This window comes from Macaca thibetana, chromosome 9 (assembly GCF_024542745.1).
Source record: "Macaca thibetana thibetana isolate TM-01 chromosome 9, ASM2454274v1, whole genome shotgun sequence".
Taxonomy (NCBI): domain Eukaryota; kingdom Metazoa; phylum Chordata; class Mammalia; order Primates; family Cercopithecidae; genus Macaca; species Macaca thibetana.
In genome coordinates, this window is record NC_065586.1 from 113,419,322 (window position 1) to 113,436,541 (window position 17,220).

General features: G+C 37.0%; 2 protein-coding genes across 2 annotated transcripts in view; both read right to left on the reverse strand.

The window, feature by feature from the left end:
- SHTN1 (shootin 1) overlaps window positions 1-17,220 on the reverse strand; it is a 905,549-nt gene that overhangs the window by 440,187 nt on the left and 448,142 nt on the right. The gene's annotated exons all lie outside the window — the stretch shown is intronic.
- The window catches only part of PDZD8 (PDZ domain containing 8), a 106,191-nt gene that overhangs the window by 56,806 nt on the left and 32,165 nt on the right, over window positions 1-17,220 (reverse strand). Inside the window, exon 2 of the mRNA XM_050803928.1 lies at window positions 14,598-14,720. Coding sequence (XP_050659885.1) covers window positions 14,598-14,720 — 123 coding nt within the window. The remainder of the gene's footprint in view (window positions 1-14,597; window positions 14,721-17,220) is intronic.

The window sequence follows — 17,220 nt, forward strand, 5'->3', positions numbered from 1 at the left end:
CAATCCTCTCACCTCAGCCTCTGGAATAACTGGGACTACAGGCACAAGCCACCATGCCCAGCTAATTTTTTTTTCTATGTTTTTGTAGAGAGAAGGTCTCACTATGTTGCGTCAAACTCTCTTCACCAAAAAGTAACTTATGTTAACCAATCAGTTCTTTTTTTTTTCTATTGTTCTGTTTCCTTGTTTCTACCCTACCAAACCCACAGTTTTGCCATTGCCCAGTGGGAGTTTTCATTCTATTTGCAGAACAGAAGCTATCTTAATTCATGAATCATGAATAAAAGCCAATTAGATCTATAATTAAATATAATCCTCCCTCCTCAGCCTCCCAAAGTGTTGGGATTATAGGGTGGGCCACAGCACCAGGCCTTGACTGATATCTCCTCCTGATATTTGAAAAATATGGAAATTTCTGAAGAAATGCCAGAAAGGAGTTTCCACTGGAAACGTGAGTACCAGCCAGTTAGGTGAATATAGAAGACATTTGCTTTAGCTTAAGATGAACTATAATCTCTACATTTAAACAAAAGGGTCAATTTTCATTTCACGTTTCTTACAGTTCAATCTTAAACAAAGATAGGCTTTCCATTCAAATTATATAATGACCAGAAGCAAGTAGTAACAATCACTGGCTAATAAATATTTTGCATAAATATAAACAATCAACATGTGTTAAATAAGCAAGAAATGAGTATAAATAAATGTCTACTATTACTACTTCCAAAGGGAAGTCAGTACTATTAAACAAAAAAGCAAAAGAAATTGCCTTTTATCTCCTCTAAATTGCCCTCTATCTCCTGAAACAGCTATTACCTCTGTGAAATTTCTTAGCAAGTTCAAAGTATTCTTTTAAAGGCAAAGGTATGCTGAAACCTTCCAGTAAGCACAAATACAAACACCACCTAGAAACACATTAAGATTGTTTATGTGATTAACCCATTTATACTGGAGGTTGCAAAATTTTTTTGTGAAAAATCAGACCTTGGCGATGACGTTGAGTAGTAGGATATAAATAACTCCCACAAGCTTAGAGGTCCAATAATGGAAGACTAGGTATAAATGGATTAAAGATCAAACCACTGAGAAAACGAAAGTAATTCCCAATGCTCCTGCTATAAGAAAGTCATTTCTACAAAGAAAAGTACAAAATGGTGGGGCATGGTGGCTCGTGCCTGGAATCCCAGCACTTTGGGAGGCCAAAGTAAGTGAATACCTTGAGGCCAGGAATTCAAGACTAGCCTGGGCAACATGGCAAAACTCCGTCTCTACAAAAAATATAAAAAGGAGTTGGGCATGGTGGTGTATGCCTGTAGTCCCAGCTACTCGGGAGGCTGAGGTGGGAGGATTGCTTGAGCCTGGCAGGTGGAGGTTGCAGTGAGGCAAGACCAAGACACTGCACTCCAGTCTGGGTGACAGAATGAGACCCTGTCTCAAGAAAGGAAGAGGGAGGGAGGGAAGGAAGAAACGAAGGAAGGGAGGGAGGGAGGGAAAAACTGTTTTTTCTTTTTTTTTCCCTTTGGTGACTAAATTTAATTTGAAAGGAAAACCCTGCACCTGAAGGGGATCAAATACCACTTCACCTGTTGTTAAAAGAGTCAGGCTTCGTTGACCTTTTATACTTGCTCACCTCCTCTCTATTCCCCACCCCCCTCAGAAACATCCTCATGCAGAACTCAATTTTCCTCAATTTTCACGACTTCCAAATCTAATCTACAGTCCTCATTTTCCCCCTGCTACCTCTAAAACCCCAAGAGTTTGCAGAACACTCCTACAGGGAAATCTAACCACACCTTACTACTTAAGATATGTAAAATCAAATTCATCTGCTTTTGAAATGAGTACCTCTATTTCCCCCTCCAGTCCTGGAAGGCAACTGTGTCTTGTTCTTTCTATCCTACAACATGCAGAAAATGATCAGTACTTGCTGAGCAAATCAATATCAATGGATACATAACTCTCCTACACTCAGATCCTTAGAGTTCCTTTGCCTCCCCTGCCTATCAACTCAACCATATATTCAGTCACTCACTAAACCCTGTCCTAGTTATCCCATGTGTCCCTTCCTTCCTGTTCCTATTAACACGTATCTATGAGGCATGTACCTCCTCACCTTTAACCCACAACACCTCTTAAATTTGTCTCTGGGGCTTCAATCTCTATATATACAATCTACTCCATAAATATGCAGATTTTTCTTAATATCACCTTCAATAACTTTTCTCTGATTAAAGGATCACCATTGTAACTTCTTTTGCCAGTAAATTTGGTCCTGAGACATCTACACTTCATTCAGACAAGACGTGGAAAATACTTTACAATTTTAATTCTCTTTTATGGCTCTTTTTCCAATTACCTAAAATCTACAATCCATCTATCTTCCTGTATCTTATCCATGAAGTTTTGCATGGTAGTCTCAATTCAAAAATACTTCTTCCTTGCACTAAGTTTCTATACTACCTATCACTTAAGCCTCAATTCAAATTAGACAGCCTCATATAGTTGACTTATTTATGCATTTGCTTTTGTCTGTTAGTTCTAACTACATTTTAAGTTTCTAGAGGGCAGACACTGAGCTCCAGATTTTTTGTATTCATCATAGTACTTGGACAAAATGCATTCACTGTTGATGTTGGAATGACTAGTGGTAGTGGCGGAAGCAGTAGTGGTGGTGGTAGCAGCAGTAATAGTTGAAGCAGTTAACATTTACTGTAGGGACAATTCTAAGAGCTTTACATTTATTACTTCATTTAATTTTCACAATTACTCAAGGAAATAGGTAATATTACCCCTAATTTACACATTAGAAAACTGAACACAGAGAGGTTGAGTAACATGTCAGACATTCCATAGCTAATAAATGAAAAGTCTGGACTATATAAGTTGAGACAAATGAGTTGAAAAAATTTTGACAGAGAAAATAAAGGCAGCTATCTTTTGGTTAAAATCATAAATGCTACCTGCAAATAAAATACATTAAAAGCACTGATTATCAAAGACACAATCCTCTTTTAAATTATTTTCTGACCACAGTTCATTTTTCCTGAAGGTATTATATGAGTGTGTAGCATACCAATACAGCATTTAAAACATTTTGGAGTATGGCATTTTAAAAAAGAGCACTGGTGTTATGTCAGCTGTATTCGTACTTAGTTTTCTCACATTATTTTACAATTCAGACATCAGAAGAATTAAGGTGCCATATTTGGTAATATGAAACAGTACTGGATGTATACAATTACAAAAGAAACAAGGCTATTTTCTAGCATCACGACCTTAGGGAAAAGGATATGGGGAAGAAAAGAGAACCTACATAAACATAGGAGGGAGAAATTCCAAATTCGGAATCTTTTGAAAAGTCTGCATCCAGTTAAAAGCAACCTAATTATACGGAAGATTCTTTGTATCTGAGAGAAATTTATAAAAACTAACGGAAAACATCACTCAACTTTTATTTAAATGCATACAGGATGTCAAGTAAATAATAAATGCAAACATAGTCTCAAAATCTTTACAGGAACTTGGTTCATCTAGTAGAGTTATGTCTAAATTTACACAGACTTACATAGCTTTAAAGACTTGGAGGAAATAAATGGTGCGGGGAAAACTGGCTAGCCATAAGTAGAAAGCTGAAACTGGATCCTTTCCTTACTCCTTATACGAAAATTAATTCAAGATGGATTAGAGACTTAAATGTTAGACCTAATACCATAAAAACCCTAGAAGAAAACCTAGGTAATACCATTCAGGACATAGGCATAGGCAAGGACTTCATGTCTAAAACACCAAAAGCAACGGCAACAAAAGCCAAAATTGACAAATGGGATCTAATTAAACTAAAGAGCCTCTGCACAGCAAAAGAAACTACCATCAGAGTGAACAGGCAACCTACAGAACAGGAGAAAATTTTTGCAATCTATTCATCTGACAAAGGGCTAACATCCAGAACCTACAAAAAACTCAAACAAATTTACAAGAAACAAACAAACAACCCCATCAAAAAGTGGGCAAAGGATTTGAACAGACATTTCTCAAAAGAAGACATGCATACAGCCAACAGACACAGGAAAAAATGCTCGTCATCGCTGGCCATCAGAGAAATGCAAATCAAAACCACAATGAGATACCATCTCACACCAGTTAGAATGGCAATCATTCAAAAGTCAGGAAACAATAGGTGCTGGAGAGGATGTGGAGAAATAGGAACACTCTTACAATGTTGGTGGGACTGTAAACTAGTTCAACCATTGTGGAAAACAGCATGGCGATTCCTCAAGGATCTAGAACTAGAAATACCATATGACCCAGCCATCCCATTACTGGGTATATACCCAAAGGATTATAAATCATGCTGCTATAAAGACACATGCACACATTATTCACAATAGCAAAGACTTGGAATCAGCCCAAATGTCCATCAGTGACAGACTGGATTAAGAAAATGTGGCACATATACACCATGGAATACTATGCAGCCATAAAAAAGGATGAGTTTGTGTCCTTTGTAGGGATGCAGCTGGAAACCATCACTCTCAGCAAACTATCGCAAGAACAGAAAACCAAACACCGCATGTTCTCACTCATAGGTGGGAATTGAACAATGAGATCACTTGGACGTGGGAAGCGGAACAACACACACCAGGACCTATTATGGGGAGGGGGGAAGAGGAAGGGATGGCATTGGAAGTTACACCTGACATGTAAATGATGAGATGATGGGTGCTGACGAGTTGATGGGTGCAGCACACCAACATGGCACAAGTATACATATGTAACAAACCTGCACGTTGTGCACATGTACCCTAGAACTTAAAGTATAATAATAAAATTAAAAAAAAAAAAAAAACTGGAGGAATAATATTCAGCAACAATTCCAAGTAATTCCTTCTGATTTTCAAAAGCATTCATTTTGGGTTCAACTTTTCCTTTATACAAATTTAAATGCCTTATGCTTGAGCTAATTTCCTCTTATCGCTTCCTCCAAGAAAACAAAACAAAACAAAACAGAACTTCAGCCTTCAACTAAAAAGTACTTCATTATTATGCACTCTGCATCCCTGGATCTTTCTGAAAAGGTAATTTATTTTAAAAATAATGCGCTGCCCTAAAAAATGTTAAAAATTTCCAAAACCTACACTTCTAACATACTATAAAAGTTTTCAGAACCAAAATAATTTTTATTCTGTAAGTTTTTTTTTGAGACGGAGTTCTGCTCTTGTTGCCCAGGCTGGAGTGCAATGGCGCCATCTTGGCTCACCTCAACCTCCGCCTCCTGGGTTCAAGAGATTATCCTGCCTCAGCCTCCCGAGTAACTGGAATTACAAGACATGCGCCACCACGCCCGGCTCAGTTTTGTATTTTTAGTAGAGACGGGGTTTCTCCATGTTGATCAGGCTGGTCTCAACTCCCGACATCAGGTGATGTCAGCCTCCCAAAGTTCTGGGATTACAGGCGTGAATCACCGCACCTGGCCTCTCTGTAAGGTTTTTTTTTGAAAAAGGATATGGGCCAGGCGTGGTGGCTCACGCCTGTAATCCCAGCACTTTGTGGGGCCAACGCAGGCAGATCACTTGAGGTCAGGAGTTTGAGACCAGCCTGGCCAACATGATGAAACCCCCGTCTCTACTAAAAATACAAAAATTAGGTGGGTGGCCAGTGCCTGTAATCCCAGCTATTTGAGCCCTGAGGCAGGGGAATCACTTGAACTCGGGAGGCAGAGGTTGTGGTGGGCGGAGATTGCACCATTGCACTCCAGCCTGGGCAGCAGGGCGGACTCTATCTCAAAAAAAAAAAAAAAAAAAAAAAAAAAAAAGGATATGGAGGCAGAATAAGATTACAGAAAGACTGAGGAACTCTGGAGTTAGACTAGATTCAAATTCCAGTGGTACTGAGCAAGGAACTTGTGGATCTCAGTTCATCCATAAAATGGATATAATAACACTAATCTTGTAAAGATGCTTTGAGAGCTGGAATTAATAAATGCAGTAAAGTATCTACATATTGCAGATAATAAATAAGTACAACTAATAATACAATTATTTGTAGAGCCATGCCCCAAATATCTTCAGATTTAAATAGATATTTTTCCTTAAAAAATGTCAAAACATTAAAATAAAGGCAGGTAATAAAAGAAGCACCCACATACCAACTACTCAGGAAAAAAGCAAATATATTATTTAGCCTTATTTGCTTCAGATGGATTTTTTTAAGTTATACTCAAGCCAAAATAACCAAATTAATCAAACTCAATGCTAAAATAAACGGGATTCACAGACAAATGCAAACTGGAAATATTTTGAAGTTATAACTCCTAAAACAGCTCCTCTTGTAAATGAATTTCAAAAGTTCATAATATTAACAGCCTCCCCTACAGAACTAAACATTTCACTTTAAAATATGAACATAATGCTATTTAAAGGATTAATTCCCTATTTCTCTCTTCTGTCAAACTTCTACCTTGAAAATGCTTCACACCTAATATGTGAATCAAGACCAGGTGACAACACTAAAAAAGAATTTAATCACATAATTAAATGATTTTCTTTGCCTTAAAAGGTCAATGTAAAACTATGTATTTCGGGTTCTAGAATGATGTCAAGAGTGGTGGCACCGTTTTAAGTCTCCCCAAAACCCCCCCATAAAAGGACAAAAAGCAATGAGGAAAACAAAAGCAAAATTCAACAACATGTACAACAAAATGAGATGGCCAACACTTTAACAGTAGTGAAGTAGTCACTCAAATTCTCCCACAGATTGTAATTATAAAAACTGGATAAAAAATTTTTTTAATCACATTTAAAGACAATGAAAACCTTCCAAATGTAGACAGAAGCCTGCTTTAAGATTAATATTTCAATTATCAAAAAACTGCAGCTGCAGGCAGGGCACAGGGTTTCATGCCTGTAATCCCAGCACTTTGGAAGGTTGAGGCAGGTGGGCTGCTTCAACCCAGGAGTTTGTGACTAGCCTAAGCAACAGGATGAAACCCTTTCTCTACTAAAAATACAAAAAATTAGCCAGGTGTTGGTGGCACATGCTGTGTTCCCAGCTACTTAGGAGGCTGAGGCAGGAGGATCACTTGAGCCCAGGAGGTCAAGGCTGTGGTAAGGCTGTGGTGAGAGGCATGATCACGTAACTGCACTCCAGCCTGGGTGGCAAAGCAAGATCCTGTCTCAAAACAAAACAAAACAGACTCCTGATGTGCTCAGATGTTAGATTTAGCAGATCGAGGCTTCAATGCAGCAATTATACATATATATAAAAACTGACAGAACATTTGTTCAAAGAATTAAAGGAAAACATGAGTGAACAGATACGAAATATCAACATAGAAATGAGAACTATACAAAACAGAAATTCTAGAGCCAAAATGTATAATAAACGAGATTAAAAATTCACTAGATGAGCTCAACAGAAAACTGGAGACCTAGGAGAAGACTCAGTGAACTTGAAATAAGATCACGTGAATTACTCAAGCCAAAGTATACAGAGAAAAAGAATTTAAAGAAACAAATAAACAAGCAAACAAACCAAACCTCAGGGGACCTATGGGAAAATGAAACAGCCCAACATAATATGTAATCTAGAATAAGAGAGGTGGAAAAAAAGGCCAAAACAATTGAAAAAATAAGAATAGCTCAAGCCCCCAAATTTGGTTGTAAACATTAATTCATATGTCCAAGAAGCTAACTGAAATGGAAGCAGGAAAAAACACAAAGAAAGCTCCCCTAGACATGGTCTAAGTGCTGAAAGCCAAACATAAAGTAAAACGTTGGAAAGCAGCCAGAGAAAAACAACATGTTACATATGGAGGAAGAATAAAACAAGTTGCTAACTTCTCATCAGAATATGGGATTGAGATAGTCAAAGTGCTGAAGGAACAGATGAAAGGAAAGTAAATTTCCAGGTAAGCAAAAAATGAGACAATTTGTTGCCAGCAGACCTACATAACAAGAAGTGCTAAAGGAAGTTCTGCAGGGTAAAGGGAAGGAATGCCAGATGACAATTTTGATACAAAAGAAGAAATAAAAGGCAACAGAAATGGTAAATATACAGTAAATGTAAAAAAAACCCACCACTACCAAAGTTTGTTCTTCTTTTAATTTCTTTAAAGGACAGATAACAGTTGAAGGCAAAAATAACACCACTGATGGTTTAATAACCTATATACCATCTGTATATCTTTTTGTATAGTTCTGGGTTTGGAGAAGCATGTTAATACTCTACATATTTAAAAGCAAAAATCAGGAAGGATGAAGAAAAGCAGGAGTGGGGGGAGACTAAATCTGAAACGAATAAACCCAACTATATTTTAAATGAACATGATAATCACACCAAAAAGGAAAAAAGAAATCTAAATAATTTAAGAACACAGTACTTGACCTCACATTCCCTCAATCTTGGGCAGCGTCAGGGAGAATTACAAAGGAATCCTGAACTCCTTGCAGTATGTTTTTTGTACTTGCATGAACGCAATTCTGAAACTAATTAAGATTATTATAGGACTGAGCAAATGAATAAAAGTGCTGATGTTGTTGAGTGCCATGAAGTAAGAATTGGGGGAAGAACCAAAGCAAGGAATAATTCCATAAGGATGAACTAGAATTAGAGGTACAGGTTTGAGCATTCTTTATCCAAAATGCTTAGGACCAGCAGTGTTTCAGATTTTGGAATATTTGCTTATATTTAATGAGATATCTTGAAGATGAGACCCAAATCTAAACACAAAATTAATTTGTTTCATATATACTTTATAGCCTGAAGATAATTTTATACAAAAATATTGTTTCCTGCATGAAACCAAGTTTGTGTACAGTGAACCATCAGAAAGCAAAGGTGTCAGGTGTGTATTTTCCACTTGTGGCATCATGTCAGCACTGAAAAACACTCAGATTCTGGAGCATTTTGGAGTTCAAATTTTTCAGATTAAGGTTGCTCAACCTGTATTGGGTGAACTCATGACTTCTAAATTACGTGTGTGTATGCATGTATAAGTACTGATACATGAATGTATTTCCTAACTGTCCTCTGAAGAGGTCTATGAATATATAAAGTAGCAATAAACACACCCAACATTCAGATCTTGGTTTCTATTAATAATACCATCCTTTACTAAAATGAACTAGGCAGCTAGTCATGGTGGTACATGCCTGTAGTCTCAGCTAAAAATAAAAAGAATTGGGGTTCTTTGGAAAAATAGTTGGTTCTGGGACCGTGCCAGAGAAGACAGAAGATAAATGCAGAACAGCTTGTTAAATCAGAAAATAATGAATTCTCAAAAAAAAAAAAAAAAAAAAGATGGGGTCACATCACACACAGGATCCATCTTCAGGGGGTTCCTACTGGCCAAATCTGAGACAATTTAGACACCAAAATAATTAAGGACAGTAAAGAATTATAACTATTGAGAAAAATAAAAATTCATGGGTCAATGGGGACAATAAACTAAGAATAAGGGAAGACTCTTGGTAACAGAATTGAATGTCAACTGCTGTGGTTTTCTGTGTTTGTGTTATATTTAACATTTAAAATTAAAAAAAAAAAAAAAAAAAAGATGTAATTTTGAAATCCAGTGAGACAAAACACCCTAGAAGCTGTTGAGAAAATGTAGGCTTTACAACAGCATGAGTGTAACTCAGTAAAGAAATAACTAATTAGAATCTCCTTCTACTTATAATAAGTACAAGCTAGACTAAATGTACTGCTTTGGAGTATACACAACAAAATTTTATAGCCCTTGCCTTCGCTGACTATAATCTTATTTGTTTTTTTAAACTGTAACTGGTTGATAATATTAGCTCCCAAAAAATTATTCACTACATTATTCAATGTCTTTTACATAAAGATCCATGAAAAATCCCTCTTAGAATTTGGAGCCAGAATTTTTCTCCTAAAGAACATGCACAGTTTATCAGAAAATAAGACCTAAGTGTATGTGAGGTGATGCATATGTTAATTAGCTTGATTTAGCCATTTTACAATGTATGCATATTTTCAAAATATGTATATTTTGTAAACTTTAAGTTTTTAAAACAAATCAATTGTTTCAGAAATGAAAGTAAGATCTGGCCAGGGGCGGTGGCTCATGCCTGTAATCCCAGCACTTTCAGAGGCCGAAGTGGGCGGATCACGAGGTCAGGAGATTGAGGCCATCCTGGCTAACACGGTGAAACCCCTTCTCTACTAAAAATACAAAGAATTAGCCAGGCATGGTGGCGGGCACCTGTAGTCCCAGCTACTTGGGACGCTGAGGCAGAAGAAAGGCATGAACCCAGGAGGCGGAGCTTGCAGTGAGCCAAGACTGTGCCACTGCACTCCAGCCTGGGCTACAGTGAGACTCCATCTCAAAAAAAAAAAAAAAAAAAAAAGAAAGAAAGATCTAACTAATCCATCAAGTTTCCTTTGTTGCCTTAGCTGCCAGAAAATTGATCTCTTTTCCATGTTTTTGATCTAATATATCTTCTGCTTAAGTACACATGGTTACATGTTTTCTTTGCAAAATACCTCAAATATCTTCTATCCTTTAAGATATAAGATAGACTATAAATTATAAATTTAAAAATAATCATCTTAACAATATGATTGCAATACTAATGTGAAATAATTTCACCTAATAGCAGTACCACAAACAGCCACTGCATTCATCTGTGGTTAAAAAAAATCAGCTTTCATCAACTCAAAAAAACATGCGATTGTTCAGAATTGCTTTTTAAAAAATACTTGACAAAAGCAAAATGTGAAAACCAATGTTTACACACAATACTGCCTTTCCACCCTCAAGCTATTGCTTGGGAAATGCAAAACAGTATTTCAGATAATTAGGAAAGAACCTCCTTTACAAAATGAGACCTTTTTAAAATAATAAAATTCAAATTCCAATTCTCACAAACAAATATGCAAGAAAAAAATGCCGTTGTTTAAATATTTTTTCTTCACAGACACTGCAATGATTATCTTGAGACATAATAATAGAAGCTACATCTACTGTAGGCGTCCTATGTGGTAGGCACTGTGGGTAGTTACCTATCTCTGATTACAATTACCAGCAAGGTAGCTCCCTTGCCCATTTTACAGATGTGTAACTTGCCTAGTGACACTACATAAGGGCATATGGCTAGACTGAATTCAGTGCTTTCTATAACTCAAAAGTCTATGTTATTCCACTTTAAATGAAGTAATAAGCATTTTTTTTGGTCCTTTTTCCAAAAAGAAAGCACTGTTATGTGTACTTTCATTTTCTCTAGTGCTTCTTTTTGCTTCAGGAATTAGAATAAAACACACAAGCTGAATTTATATTCAAATGAGATTAACAATTGAAATAAAAATGCTTAGGTTACAGTAATATGTTCTCTTTAGTTTGAATCCTATAAACTTAAAATCTACCTGAACAGAGTTTTCTATTTTTATACTAAGAAAAAAGTTTACAAGAAAAATAATAATAATGTAAGTTTTTAACGGAAAGAATGTTAGGACTTAATACGAAGCCAAAAATCCAGGAATGAGTTGAGACTTATTCTCTCCTTCATAAACAAATAATCCTTAAACTATGTAAACAATAACACAGCGCCATAACACTGAGTAACTTTTACATGCTTGGATTTGTAAAAATGGTGCAAGGAAATCTCTTTAGATAGTGGACTTGTTCCCGAGATGAATCTATCACTTGGGGAAAGGTGCTGGCTATATAACCTAAGCCGATAGTTATATAACTTAAGAACAGACATTAAAAAAACTATTTTTCCATGTTTTTCCCTTCAGCCTAATTATGTACTCTCTAAAAATACTGGACCTTAATTTTTGACCAGGTGATAAGTAAAACAACATAAACAAGTTTATAGGGAATAGTTGGGCTATCACCTTGACCCCTGTCTATCATCATCAACCCAGTTCCTTCCCTGTATACCCTATAAAACTTCTTATTGGTTCCTCATTTATCCTTTCAGAGATTTATTATACAGTTCCTTATTAAAATAAAGTTGGTTACAGGTACTTCACACATTCTAATGGTTTTCTTTTCATTTATCTCAATTTAACATGACCTAAAGAATGTCTGGCTATACTTTCTCAATGCTTTATATGCAGTCTTTGACTCCTGTAGCAAGGCTTTAAGTGAGCAGTACTGCAGGTAAAGCAAAAATGTGGTGAGCAAAGCTGACACCAAAGCTTGTGGTTAAACAGCTACAAGCTAACAGACATATAATCAAAACCTAACCTTACCAGCAACATTAAGGCAAATGAATTAGTATTTTCTAAATACCTAGCATAGTACCTATTATATCTATTTTACTATACAGTGCAGTTCCTTTTACAAAATAGACAACATATTTAGTCTTTTTAAAAATTTTTTTTAAAAAGGGATTTTTTGTCTACCAGGCTTTCTAACATAATGATACACAATCCTGAGTCACCCTGCACTTAACAACAATAACAAAAAAGATTAAGTATATTATTAGTATATTAAAAACTAACCTATTACCAAGGATACAAATGTATTAGATATAAAATATAACCTGCGTTCTCAAGTACTTAATTGTATTATGGGTTGGAAATAAAAATAAAAGTCATATGTAACAAGTAAGTGGTACAAACAAGTGTCATAAAAATATAGCCCGAGGATAGTATACTTGTACTTGGAATGATCAGGAGAGACATTAAGAAGGTAGCTTTTGAGTCAAACCAAGAAAGGTTGGCTTCATGGAGCAGAGAAGGGGGCCAAGAAAGCAGCAGCTAGTCAACGCAATGGGCTTGGTGCTTTAAAATATTTAAGTAGGGAATGGTAAACTACAGCTCATGGTCTAAATTCAGTCCACTGCCTGTTCGGTATAACCTGTGGGCTACCAGTGGTTTTTATGTTTTTAAATGGTTGAAAAGTATCAAAAGAATATTTTATACCATATGAAAATTATGAAATTCATATACAAAGTTTTACTGGCACGCAGCCACATTCATTCATTTACACATTATCTGTGACTGCTTCTGTACTGCAAGGCAGAGTTGTATAGTTGCAACAGAGACCACGTGAATCACAGCCTAAAATGTACTATCTGGCCCCTTAGAGAAAAAGTCTGCCAACACCTTGCCTTGGGAAGGCCTATGTAGCTGAAGCATTATGAGTGAGGGGCTGGGTGGAGGATGGTGAGACTGAAGCTGGAAGAGCTAAGAGGAACCTGTGTGTCATGGTGAGGATTTGGGTTCACATCCTAAGAATAATGAGGAAGCTGTTAAAAAGTTTTAAGTAGGAGACTGACAATCAGATTTGCATTTTGAAAAGATCATGCTGGTTGTTATTCTGGGGACCAGCGGACTAGGAGATATGAAGGCTAGTATAGTAAGTAGTTCAAGCAAGATATGAATATAGCTTAAACTTTGGTGCTGGCAAAGTAAAACAAGGAGGCTAGGCAAGATTATTTCTGAGATCTCTTCCAGTTCTAAAACGCTAAAAAGCCACAGTGGTTCAAAGTCTAGTTTTGCAGCTTTCCTGAGTGTTTCCAATTATCACGAACAATTCTCAAAACTGTTTTGCTAGGTGACAAAGATTCTTTGCCAGGCCAAACTTTGTTGAGGTTTTTGAATCTTCTGCTAGGCCCATCTGTCCAGTTTTAGCAAAGAACTCTGCTAAGTCAGTTTAGCAAGAAAGCCCTATTCTTTATATCTGATTGTCCTTTACCATCCTCCATGATGTCTGATCACCCTGGACTGTTTTTAGCAAGAATCCTGCTAGGTTGGTTTAGCCAGAATCCCCTTTACCCTTGATGTTTCCTCTTAGTAAGTTTCAATCCACTGATCCCACATTGCTTCTTGGCTATAAATTTCCACCTGCCCATGCTGTATTCAGAGTTGAGCCCAATCTGTCACCTACTTCAAGATCTCACTGCAGTGGCTGCTATACTTATCATGACGGTCCTGAATAAAGACTTCCTTACTGTGCTTTAACAAGTATCATTGAGTAATTTTCTCTTTAACATAGGAACAGCTCCCCAGTAGGTAGAATAAGTTAAAAATAAGCCAACAGAGCATTATGCATCTAAAGAGTGTTGGAATGACTACAGAATAAATGCCCCTCCCTCCATTAAAGCACTTTCTAAAATACGATTTATATTTGTTAAAGTTAGAAAGAACTACCTTTTTTTTTTTTTTTTTTTTTTTTTTTTTTTTTTTTTTTAATGAGACGGAGTCTCACTCTGTCGCCCAGGCTGGAGTGCAGTGGCCAGATCTCAGCTCACTGCAAGCTCTGCCTCCTGAGTTTACACCATTCTCCTGCCTCAAGTCTCCCGAGTAGCTGGGACTACAGGCGCCCACCACCTCGCCCGGCTAGTTTTTTGTATTTTTTAGTAGAGACGGGGTTTCACCGTGTTAGCCAGGATGGTCTTGATCTCCTGACCTCATGATCCGCCCGTCTTGGCCTCCCAAAGTGCTGGGACTACAGGCTTGAGCCACTGCGCCCAGCCAGGACTACTTTTATGATATTAAATTTACAGTTAAAGAATTGACAGGTAAATAATACAATTTAAATGAACACACAACACAAATACTGCTTAGGAACATTTTCACTGCACTGTTTTCCCCACAACTTAGTAATGACAAAACAAAGAACATACCTGCTACATTCTAACAATGTAACTTTAAGACGGCCTTCAGTAAGTGCCCATTGTTGTATATGGATATGCTCTTCATCTTCTTCAAATCCTTGCAAGGTCTGGTATGGAAAAAACGGCTTAAACCTGACAAAAGTAAAGATAAGTCTAAATGTCTGAATAATAAACACCACAGTTTAAAGCATAACAAAACCCACCCATAAAAAAACACAAAGCAAAATGAACACCTAATACTACAATTGCTCTACAAAACCAAAGCTTACCACACTCCCCCATAACTGGCAGCAAATGGTGCCTTTGCTATGGCACCCATAAGTCTTGGTTTTTTGGTATGCTCCCATTGATAAGGCAAGAGAGAACAAAGAAAAGAAAAATCTAGAGGCAGCAAGTGGGCCATGAAGTTTAGGTGAGGCAGGAGAGAGACTGTTTGTGAACCAGATGGATAGTGTTCCTACAGTACAAGATCAAAATTCAGAATGCATGTTTCATGGAAATAATATACAGTCCCCTTGGTATCCATGGAGGACTGGTTCCAGTACTTCCCAAGGATACCAAAATCCAAGGATGCTCAAGTCTCTCATATAAAATGGCCCAGTATATGTATTATGCACATTCTCCAATATGTTTTGAATCATCTCTAGATTACCTATAATACCTAATGCAATGTAAATGCTATGTAAATAGTTAAGACTATATTGTTCAGAGAATAATGACAAGGAAAAAAGTCTGTACATGTTCAGTGCAGATGAAATTTTTAAAAAATATTTTCAATCCACAGTTGTTTGAATCCATGGATGTGGAACCCATGAATGTGGAGCCCACGAATACAGAGAGCTGACTGTAATAGATAGTGATTAGTACATGATAAAGATGAGTGTAATAGCAACATTAACAACAATTAACACAGCAGAGGTATTCATCAGAGATGTTTACTATTTGCCAGGCAGTATGCTAAGTGCTTTATACATGCATTATCTTATTTAATGCTCACAACCCTGAAGAGGGCAATGTTATTGGCTCCTCTCGCCAGATGAAAAGAATGAAGCTTAGGAAGGTTAACAAGTTTGTTCAATTTTACAAAGTGAATGGCAAAACCAGAATTCAAGCTAGTCTGATTCCAAAGTCCAACTACATAACACCTCAGTTACTTACGAATTATTCAGGTATTCATATGCTCATTGCTAATACTGTTGTTTTTATGGAGAAGCTTGTGCTGAGTTATAAACTGTAGGTTTTAAAAAACTTGTAATTTCAAACACAAATCATACTCCTCCATTAAAGCTAAAGAAAAAGAAAATGAAAGAAAATTGGGCTTAAAGCCCTGTGGTTTTCAATTCACCCTACACATTGTCACTTGCCATGGTATCTACTTGCTCAGAAAGTTTTAGTGACTTCTTACTGACCACACACACAGATACAGACACACACACGGTCAAAAGTTCTTGGTTTTACATTTAAGGTCCACCACAATTAATCTTCCTTTTTTTATTTTTATTTTTTCTTGAGACAGGGTCTTGCTCTGTCGCCCAAGCTGGAGTGCAGTGGCACGGTCTTGGCTCACTGCAACCTCTGCCTCCTTGGTTCAAGGTATTCTCTTGCCTCAGCCTCCCAAGTGGCTGGGATTACAGGCATGCACCACTACACCTGGATGATTTTTGTATTTTTAGTAGAAATGGGGTTTTGCCATGTTGGCCAGACCAGTCTTGAACTCCTGACCTCAAGAGATCTGCCCGCCTCGGCCTCCCACATGGCCTTCCAAAGTGCTGGGATTACAGGCCTGAGCCACCACACCCAGCCCACAATTAATCTTTCTAATCACATATTCCCTTAATATAAACATTCCAATCTAGAAAGTCACCTCATATGCCCAGAAGACACTATGAATATTCCTGCCTTCAGGCCTTTCATACCAACTGGAGGTTGTCCCAGATTCCTCAAAGCCTCTCCAAATCCTCCCCTCTTTCACACTCTGCCATACATGCTGCTTTCTTCTCTATCTTGCAGTCTTCTAAACTGCTGTGCATTTATGCCTTAAAATGTCAAATATGACTTAGTCTCACAATTCTCTGCATCCATCACATACCTGACAGGATGTTTCACACGTTATCAGGATTTGAGTATGTGTTGCACTGATTTACAAACAGTTAACACTAAAAGTGAAATAAACACTTAGAAAATATCAATAGCCTACTATAGTTTATACGGAAAGATAGTAATAGAGGGGGTTAAATGCTGTTTTATGTTTTCCCAGTAAATAAGGTTAAAGAAAAAAAATTTTTAAGGAAACGTTAAGTAGGGACACAGGTAATGCTCAGTGCTTTTCTCCTGTTTCTAAACTAGTATGGAAAGCAGAAAGCCCCCTCAGTTTCTCCCAACTAAAACGCTAATTTGCATTTGAAGTCATTTGATTCAGACAGACTGGCACCAAATTTTTAGAGGGAAAAAAAATCGTAGCTAAATTTATATCAATATCATGTTGTAGCTGGGTGCTTTTAACACAGTCCTTATGACTCCTGAAAAACATATAACTCTGTTACTTTGCAAAAAATTATAATCATCATATATACTAGAAACTTGGAATTTAATAATCCAAGTTAGCTAAATCACAACTGCTCTAAGAACCAGC